Source organism: Bos javanicus, chromosome 27, assembly GCF_032452875.1.
Source record: "Bos javanicus breed banteng chromosome 27, ARS-OSU_banteng_1.0, whole genome shotgun sequence".
NCBI classification, from domain to species: Eukaryota; Metazoa; Chordata; class Mammalia; order Artiodactyla; family Bovidae; genus Bos; species Bos javanicus.
The window spans coordinates 14,261,639-14,279,829 of record NC_083894.1 but is presented as its reverse complement, the minus strand read 5'-3'; the positions used below and the strand labels follow the sequence as shown (position 1 = coordinate 14,279,829).

At 42.5% G+C, this 18,191-nt stretch overlaps 1 protein-coding gene across 2 annotated transcripts; it reads right to left on the bottom strand.

Moving 5' to 3' along the window:
* Window positions 1–12,028: 12,028 nt before the first annotated feature.
* CDKN2AIP (CDKN2A interacting protein) lies at window positions 12,029–15,875 on the bottom strand. 2 transcript variants are annotated; one of them, XM_061404127.1, is made up of 3 exons: window positions 15,139–15,875; window positions 14,594–14,693; window positions 12,029–14,134 (listed from the first exon to the last, which is right to left on the bottom strand). In XM_061404127.1, exons 1-3 carry the CDS (start codon window positions 15,408–15,410, stop codon window positions 14,126–14,128), a joined length of 381 nt encoding a protein of 126 aa, XP_061260111.1. In that variant the 5' UTR covers window positions 15,411–15,875; the 3' UTR covers window positions 12,029–14,125. The 2 variants fall into 2 exon arrangements, with proteins under 2 accessions (XP_061260111.1, XP_061260110.1); XM_061404126.1 differs by having other exon boundaries at window positions 14,563–14,693; window positions 15,139–15,800.
* Window positions 15,876–18,191: the final 2,316 nt, after the last annotated feature.

Genomic DNA, 18,191 nt, shown 5'->3' with positions numbered 1-18,191 from the left:
TTGACCATGATGGGCTCGATAAAGGACAGAAATGGTATGGACCTAACAGAAGCAGAAGATACTAAGCAGAGGTGACAAGAATACACAGAAGACTTGTACAAAAAAAGATCTTCACGACCCAGATAATCACAATGGTGTGATCACTCACCTAGAGCCAGACATCCTGGAATGTGAAGTCAAGTGGGCCTTAGAAAGCATCACTACAAACAAAGCTAGTGGAGGTGATGGAATTCCAGTTGAGCTATTTCAAATCCTGGAAGATGATGCTGTGAAAGTGCTGCACTCAATATGCCAGCAAATTTGGAAAACTCAGCAGTGGCCACAGGACTGGAAAAGGTCAGTTTTCATTCCAATCCCAAAGAAAGGCAATGCCAAAGAATGCTCAAACTACTGCACAATTGCACTCATCTCACATGCTAGTAAAGTAATGCTCAAAATTCTCCAAGCCAGGCTTCAGCAATACGTGAACTGTGAACTTCCAGATGTTCAAGCTGGTTTTAGAAAAGGCAGAGCAAACAGATATCAAATTGCCAACATCCACTGGATCATGGAAAAAGCAAGAGAGTTCCAGAAAAACATCTATTTCTGCTTTATTGACTATGCCAAAGCCTTTGACTATGTGGATCACAATAAACTGTGGAAAATTCTGAAAGAGATGGGAATACCAGACCACCTGACCTGCCTCTTGAGAAACCTATATACAGGTCAGAAAGCAACAGTTAGAATGGGACATGGAACAACAGACTGGTTCCAAATAGGAAAAGGGGTCCATTAAGGCTGTATATTGTCACCCTGTTTATATAACTTATATGCAGAGTACATCATGAGAAACAATGGGCTGGAAGAAGCACAAGCTGGAATCAAGATTGGCAGGAGAAATATCAATAACCTCAGATATGCAGATGACACCACCCTTATGGCAGAAAGTGAAGAGGAACTAAAAAGCCTCTTGATGAAAGTGAAAGAGGAGAGTGAAAAAGTTGGCTTAAAGCTCAACATTCAGACAACGAAGATCATGGCCTCTGATCCCATCACTTCATGGGAAATAGGTGGGGAAACAGTGGAAACAGTGTCAGACTTTATTTTGGGGGGCTCCAAAATCACTGCAGATGGTGACTGCAGCCATGAAATTAAAAGACACTTACTCCTTGAAAGGAAAGTTATGACCAACCTAGATACCATATTCAAAAGCAGAGACATTACTTTGCCAAAAAAGGTCTGTCTAGTCAAGGCTATGGTTTTTTCAGTGGTCATGTATGGGTGTGAGAGTTGGACTGTGAAGAAGGCTGAGTGCCGAAGAATTGATGCTTTTGAACTGTGGTGTTGGAGAAGACTCTTGAGAGTCTCTTGGACTGCAAGGAGATCCAACCAGTCCATTCTAAAGGAGATCAGTCCTGGATATTATTTGGAAGGAATGATGCTAAAGCTGAAACTCCAGTACTTTGGCCACCTCATGGGAAGAGTTGACTCATTGGAAAAGACTCTGATGCTGGGAGGGATTGGGGGCAAGAAGAAAAGGGAACGACAGAGGATGAGATAGCTGGATGGCATCACCAACTCGATGGATGTGAGTCTGAGTGAACTCTGGGAGTTGGTGATGGAAAGGGAGGCCTGGCGTGCTGCAATTCATGGGGTCACAAGGAGTCCGACACGACTGAGCGACTGAACTGAACTGAATTGAACCGAATGAATATTCAGGATTGACTTCCTTTAGGATTGACTAGTTTGATCTCTTTGCAGTCCAAGGGACTCTCAATAGTCTTCTCCAACACTACAGTTCAAAAGCATCAATTCTTCAGTGCTCAGCCTTCTCTTTGGTCCAACTCTCACATCCATACATGACTACTGGAAAAACCATAGCTTTGACTAGACAGACCTCTGTTGGCAAAGTAAGGTCTCTGCTTTTGAATACACTGTCTAGGTTGGTCATAGCTTTTCTTCCAAGGAGCAGTTTCATGGCTGCAGTCACCATCTGCAGTGATTTTGGAGTCCTAGAAAGTAAAGTCTATCACTGTTTCATTTCCCCATTTATTTACCATGAAGTGATGGGACCGGATGCCATGATATTCATTTTTGAGTGCTGAGTTTTAAGCCAGATTTTTCACTCTCCTCTTTCACTTTCATCAAGAGGCTCTTTAGTTCTTCTTCACTTTCTGCCATAAGGGTGGTGTCATCTGCATATCTGAGGTTATTGATATTTCTCCTGGCAATCTTGATTCCAGCTTGTGCTTCATCCAACCCAGCATTTCGCGTGATGTACTCTGCATGTAAGTTAAATAAGCAGGGTGACAATATACAACCTTGACATACTCCTTCCCCCGTTTTGAACCAGTCCATTGTTCCGTGTCTGGTTCTAACTGTTGTTTCTTGACCTGCACACAAGTTTCTCAAGAGGAAGGTCAGGTGGTCTGGTATTCCCATCTCTTTAAGAATTTTCCAGTTTGTTGTGATCCACACAGTCAAAGGCTTTATTTAGCATAGTCAATGAAGCCAATATTTTTATGGAATTCTCTTGCTTTTTCTATGATTCAACAGATGTTGGCAATTTGATCTCTGGTTCCTCTGTTGTTTATAAATTCAATTTAAACATCTGGAAATTCTCAGTTCATTACGGTTGAGGCCTAGCATGGAGAATTCTGAGCATTATTTTGCTAGTGTGTGAAATGATTGCACTTGTACGGTATTTTGAACATTCTTTGGCATTGCCTTTCTTTGGCATTGGAATTAAAACTGATCTTTTCCAGTCCTATGGCCACTGCTGAGTTTTCCAAATTTGCTGGCATATTGAGTGCAGCACTTCAACAGCATCATCTTTAGCTCAGCTGGAATTCCATCTTTTGACCCTCCTCAAAATCTGCCAGGGCTGGAATGGTGCATTTTCACTTTCTTGAAAGTCCTGTATGGACTTTGCTGAAGTCCCCTTATCCTTCTCTCCTTTTTTATATGAGCCATGATGGTGGAATGACTGCCAGAGAATGCCAATTTCAGGGGAAAGGAATGAGTTTTCAAAATAGTATTTTGATTTTACCTATTTTACCTGTATCATATCTTTCTTGTTGACTAGTTTTCTGTGAGTATGGTTTCAGTGTGTTTGCCCTCTGATGCCCTCTTGCAACATCTACCATCTTACTTGGGTTTCTCTTACCTTGGGCGTGGGGTATCTCTTCACAGCTGTTCCAGCAAAGCGCAGCCATTGCTCCTTACCTTGGACGAGGGGTATTTCCTCACCGCCGCCCTTCCCGACCTTCAAACCATACTCACTGAAACCATACTCACAGAAAACTAGTCAATCTAATCACACTAGGACCACAGCCTTGTCTAACTCAATGAAACTAAGCCATGCCGGTGGGGCAACCCAAGATGGGCGGGTCATGGTGGAGAGATTTGACAGAATGTGGTCCACTGGAGAAGGGAATGGCAAACCACTTCAGTATTCTTGCCTTGAGAACCCCATGAACAGTATGAAAAGGCAAAATGATAGGATACTGAAAGAGAAACTCCCCAGGTCAGTAGGTGCCCAATATGCTACTGGAGATCAGTGGAGAAATAACTCCAGAAAGAATGAAGGGATGGAGCCAAAGCAAAAAGAATACCCAGCTGTGGATGTGACTGGTGATAGAAGCAAGGTCCGATGCTATAAAGAGCAATATTGCATAGGAACCTGGAATGTCACGTCCATGAATCAAGGCAAATTGGAAGTGGTCAAACAAGAAATGGCAAGAGTGAATGTCGACATTCTAGGAATCAGCGAACTGAAATGGACTGGAATGGGTGAATTTAATTCAGATGACCATTATATCTACTATTGCAGGCAGGAATCCCTCAGAAGAAATGGAGTGGCCATCATGGTCAACAAAAGAGTCCGAAATGCAGTACTTGGACGCAATCTCAAAAACGACAGAATCGTTTAAAATCACAGTAATCCAAGCCTATGCCCCAACCAGTAACGCTGAAGAAGCTGAAGTTGAACGGTTCTATGAAAACCTACAAGACCTTTTAGAACTAACACCCAAAAAAGATGTCCTTTTCATTATAGGGGGCTGGAATGCAAAAGTAGGAAGTCAAGAAACACCTGGAGTAACAGGCAAATTTGACCTTGGAATACGGAATGAAGCAGGGCAAAGACTAATAGAGTTTTGCCAAGAGAATGCACTGGTCATAACAAACACCCTCTTCCAACAACACAAGAGAAGACTCTACACATGGACATCACCAGATGGTCAACACCGAAATCAGATTGATTATATTCTTTGCAGCCAAAGATGTAGAGGCTCTATACAGTCAGCAAAAATAAGACCAGGAGCTGACTGTGGCTCAGATCATGAAATCCTTATTGCCAAATTCAGACTGAAATTGAAGAAAGTAGGGAAAACCACTAGACCATCCAGGTATGACCTAAATCAAATCCCTTATGATTATACAGTGGAAGTGAGAAATAGATTTAAGGGCCTAGATCTGATAGATAGAGTGCCTGAGGAACTATGGAATGAGGTTTGTGACATTGTACAGGAGACAGGGATCAAGACCATTCCCATAGAAAAGAAATGCAAAAAAGCAAAATGGCTGTCTGGGGAGGCCTTACAAATAGCTGTGAAAAGAAGAGAAGTGAAAAGCAAAGGAGAAAAGGAAAGATATAAACATCTGAATGCAGAGTTCCAAAGAATAGCAAGAAGAGATAAGAAAGCCTTCTTCAGCGATCAATGCAAAGAAATTGAGGAAAACAACAGAATGGAAAAGACTAGGGATCTCTTCAAGAAAATCAGAGATGCCAAAGGAACATTTCATGCAAAGATGAGCTCGATAAAGGACAGAAATGGTATGGACCTAACAGAAGCAGAAGATATTAAGAAGAAGTGACAAGAATACACAGAAGAACTGTACAAAAAAGATCTTCATGACCCAGATAATCACGATGGTGTGATCACTGACCTAGAGCCAGACATCCTGGAATGTGAAGTCAAGTGGGCCTTAGAAAGCATCACTACAAACAAAGCTAGTGGAGGTGATGGAATTCCAGTTGAGCTTTTCCAAATCCTGGAAGATGATGCTGTGAAAATGCTGCACTCAATATGCCAGCAAATTTGGAAAACTCAGCAGTGGCCACAGGACTGGAAAAGGTCAGTTATCATTCCAATCCCAAAGAAGGGCAATGCCAAAGAATGTTCAAACTACTGCACAATTGCACTCATCTCACACGCTAGTAAAGTAATGCTCAAGATTCTCCAAGCCAGGCTTCAGCAATATGTGAACTGTGAACTTCCTGATGTTCAAGCTGGTTTTAGAAAAGGCAGAGGAACCAGAGATCAAATTGCCAACATCCGCTGGATCATGGAAAAAGCAAGAGAGTTCCAGAAAAACATCTATTTCTGCTTTATTGACTATGCCAAAGCCTTTGACTGTGTGGATCACAATAAACTGTGGAAAATTCTGAAAGAGATGGGAATACCAGACCACCTGATCTGCCACTTGAGAAATTTGTATGCAGGTCAGGAAGCAACAGTTAGAACTGGACATGGAACAACAGACTGGTTCCAAATAGGAAAAGGAGTTCATCAAGGCTGTATATTGTCACCCTGTTTGTTTAACTTATATGCAGAGTACATCATGAGAAATGCTGGACTGGAAGAAACACAAGCTGAAATCAAGATTGCCGGGAAAAATATCAATAACCTCAGATATGCAGATGACACCACCCTTATGGCAGAAAGTGAAGAGGAACTAAAAAGCCTCTTGATGAAAGTGAAAGTGGAGAGTGAAAAAGTTGGCTTAAAGCTCAACATTCAGAAAACAAAGATCATGGCATCTGGTCCCACCACTTCATGGGAAATAGATGGGGAAACAGTGTCAGACTTTATTTTTCTGGGCTCCAAAATCACTGCAGATGGTGACTGCAGCCATGAAATTAAAAGACGCTTACTCCTTGGAAGGAAAGTTATGACCATCCTAGATAGCATATTCAAAAGCAGAGACATTACTTTGCCAACAAAGGTCCATCTAGTCAAGGCTATGGTTTTTCCCGTGGTCATGTATGGATGTGAGAGTTGGACTGTGAAGGCTGAGAGGTGTAGAATTGATGCTTTTGAACTGTGGTGTTGGAGAAGACTCTTGAGAGTCCCTTGGACTGCAGGGAGATCCAACCAGTCCATTCTGAAGGAGATCAGCCCTGGGATTTCTTTGGAAGGAATGATGCTGAAGCTGAAACTCCAGTACTTTGGCCACCTCATGCGAAGAGTTGACTCGTTGGAAAAGACTCTGATGCTGGGAGGGACTGGGGGCAGGAGGAGAAGGGGACGACAGAGGATGAGATGGCTGGATGGCATCACTGACTCGATGGACGTGAGTCTGAGTGAACTCCGGGAGTTGGTGATGGACAGGGAGGCCTGGCGTGCTGTGATTCATGGGGTCACAAAGAGTCGGACACGACTGAGTGACTGATCTGATCTGATCTGCTCTCTTGTTAATTGCATTCAATGTTTTGAAATGAAAAATGATGACAAAGGTCCACATACTTTATCCCATGTTGGTTTCCAAACTGGAGGCCACTGAGCATGGGTGTTCATTAAGTAATCCACCACAGTGCACACAGGTAAGATTTACTAGAGTTGCTTCTGTGAACCTCTGTTAATTTTGATTTCATGAGAATCCTCTTTTTTTATCAGCTAGTGTAGAAAAAGATTTAACAACAAACAAATGGTAAAGCATAATGGGATGGGTTTTATTACATATGAAATTTGTTTCAACCATTGGTTACATCATTGATTATACACCACTGCCTCTGTAGACTGTGCCTTTAAAATTCTACAAATAGAATGTCTAGCAACTATTTCCTAACAATTATTTCAGATACATATGAGCAACTTCCTTTTAAGTTTACTTCTTTAGAAACTTCCTAATTTAAATTGTTAAATAAAAAATTTCAAATTTCCTTCAAAGTGTGATTACACTATTTTCTAGGATACAAACAAGTATCATGGGAGAGCATGTATCACTGGTTGATATTCAGTGCCCCAAATTAGAACCAACTCGAAAGTTATAACCAACCTAGACAGCATATTAAAAAGCAGAGACATTACTTTGTCAACAAAGATCTGTCTAGTCAAGGCTATGGTTTTTCCAGTAGTCATGTATGGATGTGAGAGTTGGACTATAAAGAAAGCTGAGTGCTGAAGAATTGATGCTTTTGAACTCTGGTGTTGGATAAGACTCTTGAGAGTCCCTTGGACTGTAAGGAGATCCAACCAGTCCATCCTAAAGATCAGCCCTGGGTGTTCATTGGAAGGACTGATGTTGAGGCTGAAACTCTAAAACTTTGGCCACCTGATGCGAAGAGCTGACTCATTTGAAAAGACCCTGATGCTGGGAAAGATTGAGGGCAAGAGGAGAAGGGGACGACAGAGGATGAGATGGCTGGATAGCATCACTGACTCGATGGACATGAGTCTCAGTGAACTCCGGGAGCTGGTGATGGACAGGGAGGCCTGGCGTGCCGCGGTTCATGGGGTCGCAAAGAGTCAGACACGACTGAGCAACTGAACTGAACATTGTTTAGTGTTCTAGAACACTGGATTCGAGTTCCTACTTCAACATTTACTCATCCTGTGATTTGAGGAGGACAAGTCAAAATGGTCATCAGTTTTCTCATTCGTGAAATAGGATCAACAATAGAAATCCAACTACAGGTAAGGAGACTGACTTAAGTAAGTTGTCCATAAAGCATCAGTGTATTGCAGGCACCCAGTGAATGGTAGCTGTCCTCATGGTGCGTTCTTGCAGTGCTGATAGTTTTGTTTTTTGAGCTAGATGATCTCATTATATGGGCATTTATAAATTATTGGGCTTTATATATGAACTTCTGCCATTATATTTCACAAAAAGAAAAAAATGATAGCTATTTTGGGAGTTATCTAAATGTTAATTTCTGTGATGGTCCCTTTAGCCTGAGTCTCTACCAATTGCAAATTCTAATCACATTATTACTTTAAAACAGATTAGTTCCAGAGTAAATTGGAGGCTTTCTGCTCCATCCATTGAAATACCTGTTGCAGAAGGAAGCTGGCATCTACACAAGGTCTCATCTATTGCTAAACCCCCTTCTTTTCAGCCCAAGGAGATGCCAAGGAATTGAGAACAGAAGGTAGAGGAATTCAGCCATGGGGTATGGCTGCCCTCTTTCTAAGTAGGTCGGCTCCTGTCAATTTTACACACAGGATTCCATCTTTTAAGAACTATGACTAAAAGTTTGAAAACCACTGATTGCATATTCAGAGTTTGGATTTTATCATTTCAATGTCCAAGCCCTGCTAAACTGACAAACATGCACACAGTCATAAGGAAAACACTAGGTGATCATCTTCTTACATTTGCATCTATACTTCAAGTTTTATGTATATTATATATATATATATAAAAAACAGTGCCACTTCTGTATCATAGCACAGCTTTATAGCTACGTATGCTTACTGTTTATGCTGTTAGTTTGGTTGTTCCTAACACCTTCCAAGAATTCTGATTCTACTCATGAAAATTTCAAGATCACATAAAGTATTTAAGGATTGGCATATGAAATCTCCAGTTTTTACTCAAAGGAATATCCTGTATCTAACCCTTCCTGTTTGGTATTACCTTCTGCCACCTCCCTGCACCACGACCCCCTCCCCCAGCCCCACCCCCACCACCACCAAGTTAAGTCAGTTTTGTTTGCGAGCTTGTCCACTAAGTATACCATTTTTCTTGCTGTGTAAACCACAAAGGAATAAAGAGAAATTTAAAAATTAGTATTTTAAGACAATGATCTTTCTCCAGTAGTCTTTTTAAAGAAAAAACAAAAAAGTGGAGAGTAAAACTGGTAATAAGGAAAGAAAGGAGAAAGGAATGGTTCTAGCTAAATGGCAACTAAGCTACATTCACTGAAATTTCTATCCATTTTCTTTTGCAGAGGGAGTAGCAACATTAGTGACTTGACAACCCTGCCTTTATCTATTTGTTTAAACCGTAGAAAGCCACAAAGAATTCCTTTAATCATCAACCACACAAATTTCTTTTAAGTCATGCTTAAACAGATACCCATCGATTTGCCAGCATCTAGGAAGTGAGTCAATAGATGGCACCCCTTTTTAAGACAAAGTCGACAAATTCCTCTCAAACAACACAAGATGCCTGGTTCCCAGCCGCTGCTTGCTTTGGTTACCTTCTCATTTCTCAGGAAATCAAAGAGAAAGGAGAAATCTGTACCAAGGAAAGTTGTACTTGGCAGGGAAAATAGATGGCCCTTTTATATCTAATTTAAAATGGAGCATGCTTTTGATAATGTATCAAAAGCCTTGGAATTACATGTTATCCTCATGACAATTATTTCAGCCAATGGCAGCAGTGGAAGGCCCCCAAATTTGGGTTAAAAACTCGTAACAATACCATTTTTTAAAGTCAACTTTATCAGGGGAGAAAAAAAAATTCCTGGACTTTAGCACCATCGAGGGAAATTAGTTTTAGGACAGCATCTTCTCTCAGATTTAGAAGAAAAACCAGAATTTCCCATCTCAATATCTCATTTTATTCAGTAAACTTGATTGCAAATTATTTTATTAGCAAACTTCAACTGCACCCATATGGGACAATTCCCCAGTTAAGAATATTCAAGACATGCAAGTACTAAGAGGAAGCAGTACAAACATTCAGTTCAGTTCAGTCGCTCAGTCATGTCCGACTCTTTGCGACCCCATGAATCGCAGCACGCCAGGCCTCCCTGGCCATCACCAACTAGTCAATCTGATTACACTAGGACCACAGCCTTGTCTAACTCAATGAAACTAAGCCATGCCCTGTGGGGCCACCCTAGACAGGCGGGTCATGGTGGAGAGGTCTGACAGAATGTGGTCCACTGGAGAAGGGAATGGCAAACTTCAGTATTCTTGCCTTGAGAACCCCATGAACAGTATAAAAAGTACAAGTATTAGGGCTCCTAAAGTGACTCTTCATGGGAAATAGATGGAGAAACAGTGGAAACAGTGTCAGACTTTATTTTTGGGGGCTCCAAAATCACTGCAGATGGTGACTGCAGCCATGAAATTTAAAGACGCTTACTCCTTGGAAGGAAAGTTATGACCAACCTAGATAGCATATTCAAAAGCAGAGACCTTACTTTGCCAACAAAGGTCCGTCTAGTCAAGGCTATGGTTTTTCCAGTGGTCACGTATGGATGTGAGAATTGGACTATAAAGAAAGCTAAGCACGGAAGAATTGATGGTTTTGAACTGTGGTGTTGGAGAAAACTCTTGAGAGTCCCTTGGACTGCAAGGAGATCCAACCAGTCCATTCTAAAGATCAGCCCTGGGTGTTCTTTGGAAGGAGTGATGCTTAAAGCTGAAACTCCAGTACTTTGGCCACCTCATGTGAAGAGTTGACTCATCGGAAAAGACTCTGATGCTGGGAGGGACTGGGGGCAGGAGGAGAAGGGGACGACAGAGGATGAGATGGCTGGATGGCGTCACTGACTTGATGGACGTGAGTCTGAGTGAACTCTGGGAGTTGGTGATGGACAGGGAGGCCTGGTGTGCTGCGATTCATGGGGTCGCAAAGAGTCGGACACGACTGAGCAGTTGACTGGACTGAACTGAAAGTGACTCAGTTCAAGGAAATGAGCCTTTGGAATAATGTGGTCACTTAAAACTAGTAGGAAACCAGTTTAAGGAATTTTCAGAAATGTTGGCCTTTAGAGAAGTGAGAAAGATTGTTAAGCAATAAAACATAGTGAGCTTGGACTCTGGAATCAGATAGGATTTGAATTTGCTCTTTGACCACATTACTTTTTTAGTTTCATCTGAAAATGGGCCAAATGAAAAAAGCTACTCATCAGAATCTGAGAAAATGAGAACACACATCCAGGCAATTCCTCAGTTATGGTGCGCTTTGCAGGTATTACCTTGTTTGTTCCCCTAAGTTCTGAGGCAGCTTGTCTATTTTACAGTTGAAGTTAAAAGGTTGAAATCCCAGTTACATGCCTACTTAAAGGGGCAGAGCCAAGATTCTATCTCAAGAATAAGATTCCAAAGCTGCTTTTCTTCTGTCCTATGCTATTATGAAGAACTGTAAAATATGCGTTTCTCTTAAACCAGGGATTCTTTAAATAGTGATAGCAAGTGTTTATAAATTAGGTGTGTTTTTATACTAAGCAGCTTCCTCCAGTTCTACCATATAAAAAGTTTACTGTAATTTAAAACATTTTCAATTGCTTTTATATTAACTTGAAATTTAGCCAATTTAGACAATTATTAAACCATCTAATTTAGATACATTACAGAAATTTATTCTTGTAATCACTGACCCACAAATTACAAGGCTGAGGAAACAGGTAATTAAAACAGCTTTCACAACACTCATGTTACTGCTCCTCACAATATATAAAGGCAACCCATTCACAGACTATGCATTTTAAACTTTGGTATCCAATTTAACATGCTCGAAAATGAATCATTTTTAAGTTATCCAGTGAAATAAAAATTATTTCATGTACTGTCTTCTATTATTTCTAAAATATAAAATTTAGAAGTAACTTCTGCATACTTAAATTTTACTGTTTATGCCCAATTTTCCTACTCCAACACAACTGCCATGTAAAAGGTCATGTCCTGATTTTTCTCGGTACATTATCACATCAATGGTCAAAGTGCAGCAATTTTAGAAAGCCAGAAGGCCAGAGAGTAATCCAGTCTGAATCACTTAGGACACAGAAGCAGGACTTCATTTCATTACCTACAAATGTAATTCAATTGAACAGGCTCATTAAAGAGCTGAGCTTAGCTTTTCTACTGCCTGCCCAGTGTTTTTCTGAGATTTGTAAACAAAAATAGAACACCTGGTTCTGCTTCTAGATTTGCAAACTGTTAACCTCACTATCCATAGAAAACTGCATCAAGTTGTGAAAAATTACCCAGCTGTAACTTACGATGACTAGTAACATGAAGCCTATTCGCAAGAATTGGTTCTGACTTCGGGGCTGAAAAAAAAAAACAAAAAAAACCACAACTTCTCGAAAAGGTAAAATAGCTTAAAGCATTTAATATCTAAACAAATCAATCCGTTAATTATAGTAGTCACAAAATATGCTTAATATAGAAACCCACATTTATGTCTTTAAGAAAAAGGGTAATATAGTTTACCTCAAAACATAAATTAACCCACTTAAAGAATCTGCAGAGGTCAAAATCATGGTGAATTTCAAACAACTTCAGAATAAAATAAACAAGTATTTTACACTGCTTTATATTTTAAAAATGCTTACAACTTCTCATAAAAATAGTCTGAGGCAACTATTTTCTCTTATTCTTTAACAGACGTTCAGTATTACGGGCAACATTCTTAAAACCTTAAGCTTCACAGACTTTCAGACATTCAAATACTATGGTCCCCTTTTCTTTGATGTGAAAGTTTATTCAGCTAGGAAAAAAAGCATGGTAGACAACTTATACATTTTTCACCAAATTGAAAGTAGTACAAAAATTTCAAGACTACAGAACTACACATCGTACCTAATGTGTCATTAAAAATAGAAGACGGTATTTTCTTCAGCAAATAAAACAGCATACTGGTATGCCGGTAATGCATAAACCTTTTAATGTATACTGTCATTCACAAATTATTTACAACTTCCACTGTGTGAAGAGAACTAGAATGTAAATTTTCTGCAAAACTGGAAAAAAGCAATACAAAATTTGTGAAAGCTTGTGTTTCATATACAAAAGTAAGCCAGTTTGTCTCTTCAAATACCAGATAATGTACACACTGATATTTTGGACATATTACAGTAATTCTTGAGGATGTTTTAATGCTGGAGGCAAGTTTACAGGCCTGGATTCTTCATCGAGGAGTACTAAGTCTTCTATTTCACTGCCTCTGTATTTCCTTTTACATATTTTTACCACTACCTTTTTCTTGAGAAATAACTTCAAGGCTTCTCTTGATGCAACTGCTTTAGCATTTTCTTTGCTTTTTCCACAGCCAGTGCCCAAATACACAGATTTACATCTCAATTCACAAACAATACTTTCTTGAGAACTCTTGTTTTGAGGCAGATCTGCCAGTTCTTTTAGCGGGACAAAAAACACATCCAGTGTGGCTTTCAGAGCCTCGATAGCTGCGTTTAAGAGCTCGCCATGATTCACATTGGGACTAAAGCCACCGACAGCCACCAACTTCCATGCCACTGTTTTATACAGTCTGTTGAAAAAAGGTTGTTTCTGTTTCACATCTTCGTTGGTTAACTTGCAACAAGAGAACTTGACAGAACTCTCACTCGACTGTGAAGTACTTTTGGAAGGCAGCTGTGCCGTGCTGGTCTGAGAACTACTCTTAGAAGCCAGCTGGGACACACTTGCTATCGCAGTGTTTTTGGAGACCAGAGAGCCACTGGTCTGGGAGCTGTTCTTGGAAGCTAACAGTGACGCAGCTACCTGTGAAGCGCTTTTGGAAGTCAGCATTGTGTTCACTGAGGTGTTGCTCTTGGGGGTTAGTGAAGATGTGCCTGATGATGAACTGTTTTTAGAAACCGATGATGAAACACTTGCCTCTGAACTGGCTTTAGAAGTTAACCCGCTGGAAGCTGTCTCTGAATTAGGTTTAGAAGACAACAGTGGCAACTCTACTTCTGAGCTTCCTGAGGAGCCCAATAAGGGCACCTCAATCTCTGAGACGCTTTGAGAGGCTGAGGTGGACGAGCCTTCCAAAGCACTCTTTTTCGGCGATCCACTTTGTTGTCTGGAATCAGTGGACTGGGTTACATGACTATTCACACTGGATTTCAACAATGAAGAAACAAATGATGCCGAACCATGTTTATCTGGAACTTCTGGTTCAGAAGCTTTTCCAGACCCTACCGCTGTCACCTGAGAGGCAGTGCTGCTGCTGCTTTGGCTGGCAACTGCCCGCTCTCCATCACTTGTGGCGCTGCTATTCTGACTCGGGTTGCTGGAGCTCAGAGCTGAGTTCCCACTACTCTGTGATTTGGAAGAGGAACCCGAACAGGTTGAGCTGCTCTCCTGCTGACCTGATGTTTTAGCAGGAATTTTCAGACGATCTTGCTCAACTGCAGAATTGTTTTTCCCTTCTATGGCTCGTTTTTTGGCTGGCTCTTCTACCCCTTCTGAAAAAAAGGAAAGCAGATATGTAAGTCTACTTCACACACACACATCAGCTCAAAATGTACAAGACAGATACACATATTAAAACAAAGGCACAAGGTAAGGTGAAATTACTTCAGGATTTGTAAATTCTTTACAAAGTGTGGAATAACTTCATTAATTCTTAAAACAGCGTTGAATAACATCAATAATTTCTAACATTAAAACATTAACAGCATAGGTAACATTTGACACTTCGAAATCTCATGGCAGTCAAAGGAAACTATCAAATTCAAAGCCTAAAGCATATAAACACATAATTTAACATTCCAACTTGATTATTAACATTATAAAAATTATAACTCATTAAAAAATTAGTAACGATAATTCCTAATTACATCAAACTTAAGTTCTAAACTCCTATGTATGTTCACATCTATGATCTGCTAACCATTGCTACTCGATATCCCTCTTTTCTTCACCTTGGCAACCAGTTCGTCTCTTGTGATATGGATTGGAGCATCTGTCACTTTGATGCCTTCAGCCATACTAAGTATTTTATCCATAACTTTTTGAGGGTACCTGTAACAAGAAGGGAGAGACGCTTCAGAAAGTGTTTCTGCTCCGCTGCCACCTCTAGGGTACAAAAACTGCAGGCCACAGGAACTGCATTTCCTGGTAGTAAACAAGAAACTGAACCAACCGCCAGGAACTTTCGGTTTCCTGGAACTTCACACACAAACGCCCAGGGTCTGGGAGGCGGGGCCCTTTCTTACAATCCTAATTTAGATTTAGTGTCACTTTCCCCACAAGAGCATTGTCAGCTCATCGCCAACGACACCAACGGCAGCTCCCCCACGCTACGGGGGCACCTCCGGACCGTGAATTGTGTCGGCTTCTGCCAAGAGACGCCCTTCTCGCCCTTAGAGGGCAGCAGGTCCCGCGGATTCCCGCGCTTCACCACTCCCCCTCTCGGCCGACGGCTCCGGGCCTCGGGAGAGCTGCTCGGGGACGCGGGCTCACTCACCGGCACCCGAGGAAGACGTGGTTGGCCCAGGCCATAGAAAAGGAGATGAGCTGCTGCAGCTGCCGATTGCGGGTCCCGCTCTCGGCATCGGCGGCCTCCTCCCGGGGAGCGGAGGCAGCGCCGCCGGCGGGGGCCAGGTCCCCGGCGTTGCGGAGCAGGAACTCTCGGCGGTGGCGCCAGTGTTTGTCGGTCTCGCCGTCGCAGCGCAGCGCCTCCACCCAAGCGGCCACCCGCGGGTTCTGGCTCAAGTATTCCGACACCTCCTGCGCCATGTTGGGCCTGCGGGTCGCGGAGGCCGGGAGCGGACTCTGAGCCGGGAGGCAGGCGCGGGGCGCGAGGTGAGCGGCCCTGTCACTGCGGCCTGCACCGGCGGCCCTCCAGAGAACGCCCCTCCAGAGGCCCAAACAACAGCGCCGGGAGCAGCTGAACCGCCCACTTCCGCCCGCCGCCGGCTCCTTCCCTTTTATAACCTCGTAGCCGCCGAGCGCCCGCGCGTCCTTCCGGCGCGAGCCGGCTCTCCCAGGACGCTTTGCGGCGCGCGAGCTGCCGCGACGCCGCGGCCCCGACGGCAGCGGGGGGAGGGGAGGCGGAGCAAGGGCAGGCGGGCGCGCGCCTCCCGCCCCAAGAGGGCGGTTCGCCTGTGGGTTGGCCTGGGGTACCCTCGACCTCTGCGCCCGCCTCCCCGTTCCGGGTCGGCTTTGTGACGCCGCGCGCTCCGGCTTCCTCCCTCCCGCCCCTGGCCCGCCGCTCCTGGGGGCGGCCGAGGGCATCTGGGAATGCGGACTGGCTGGGCGGGGCCGGCCGAGTCCTCGCGTGTGGCGCGCGTCCCCGCTGACTCGAGCTGCTGTCCCAACGCGAGGTCTGGCGTCTCGGCCCCAGGACGCTGGTTTCCAGCGGGGCCAAAATAAAGCTCGCTTTCATCTTTTGGTTATGTGGAAAACAGCATCCAGCGCCGTTTCGAATATAGACAGGCGAGGCATTTTGAAGCCGTTCGGGTCTCGGGGCATTTAGGGATGTGCAGGGGCATATTCGTTTAAATTGTGCTATTAAAGATCAATGATAACTTTTATCCAGGTCGATGTTGCTCTGTGGAGCCCAGTCTTTGAAACCAGCCCTGACCCCGCAGATACGGGTTTGGTTTCCACAGTTCAACTCAAGCTGTACTGCTTCCTCTTGGGTGGATTTTTGGTCAATACCAAACGCTGCCCCAGGAACTTCTGGCTCCGTATTTCGTTAAATTTATAAAGAGTGACGCCTAGCTGGACGGAAAGAAGTCATTTGTCTCCATGACCCCAACTTTACCCTCTTAGAGCACTTTTTTCTTTGCATTTTTTCCCCCCATTTTAGAATGTCCACACTTAACATTACTCCCGACTTGCTTATGTTTCCAATATTAGGTGTTGAGATGGTTGGATAGCATCACCGACTCAATAGGCATGAGTCTGAGTAAATCCGGGAGCTGGTAATGGACAGGGAGGCCTGGCATGCTGCAGTCCATGGGGTCGCAAAGAGTCAGACGACTGAGCGACTGAACTGAACTGAGGCGGAGTCAACAGTCCCTCCCTCTCAGCCTACCCTACCCTCATTGGTTTTCACAAGTTCCCTTCTCTCCTTTTCTCTCTGAATCCTTCCTCCCTCTAGTCCAGTAATTTGTCTCCTAATAGTGAGAAGGCAGGTTTTTTTTTTTTTTAGTACGATATATGCTATTATTCTTAACTTCGTGGTCCGTGATCTATGCCCTGAACCTTCATATGCAAAGTAAACCTTAAAAAAAAAAAAAAAAGACATATCTTTTAGGTCAAGCATCTGGCTCCTTCAAATAACAAATACTCCAGCTTTCAGAAAAAAAAAAAAAAAGACATATCTTTTAGGTCAAGCATCTGGCTCCTTCAAATAACAAATACTCCAGCTTTCAGCCCAAAATGCTTTTATTATAATTTTAACAATCAATTTTGAAATCCAGGCTCTATTTGAGTGCCCTCCAAAGCAACAGGGAAAAAAAAAAGAAAAGGAAATTCTTGGTTTAAAATGTCCAGATATCCAGTATCCTTGCCTGGAAAACCCCATCGACAGAGGAGCCTATGGGCTGCAGTTCATGGGGTCACAAAGAGTGGGACATGACTTAGAGACTGAGCACTCTACAGTAATGCTAATCTGAAATTATGTTATTTGAGGAAAACCGCAAATAACTCAATTTACTAAGTTATTAAATACCCCAAAGTAGCAATCATGTTTTCTCTATATTACAAATAAAAGTAATTTATTTTTGAATAGCTAGGAACATTGAAAGGTCATTTTTATTTCTTAGACTAAGTTTATATATATATATACACACACACACATATAATTTGAAGTTATTAAATGTAAATCATTAGCCTCTTTTTTGGCGAAGTAGAATCTGCGTATTTTTTTTAAAAGGAAGAGGAAAACAAATATCGTATATTAATGCATAGATGTGGATTCTAGAAAAATGATACTGATGAACCTATTTGCAGGACAGGAATAAAGATGCAGACTTAAGAGAATGGACTTGTGAACTCACGGGGGAAGGAGAGGTCGTATAGCACAGGGAGCTCAGCTCAGTGCTCTGTGATGAGCTAGAAGGGTGGCATGTGTGGGAGGGAGGCTCAGGAAGGACGCTCAAGAGGGAGGGGTATATGGATACATATAGCTGATTCACCTGGTTATACAGGAGACACTAACAACACTGTAAAGCGATTATATTCCAATAAAAAATTTAAATAAAAAAAATAAAATGTCCAGATATCATCTAGGTGTGGAATCATACTTGTTGTCTCCCCCATGCCAGATAATTCATCAAAGGAAAAACCAAGAGGCTCTTTAGTTCTTCTTCACTTTCTGCCATAAAGGGGTGTCATCTGCATATCTGAGGTTATTGATATTTCTCCCAGCAATCTTGATTCCAGCTTGTGCTTCTTCCAGCCCAGCGTTTCTCATGATGTACTCTGCATATAAGTTGAATAAGCAGGGTGACAATATACAGCCTTGAGGTATTCCTTTTCCTATGTGGAACTTGTCTGTTGCTCCATATC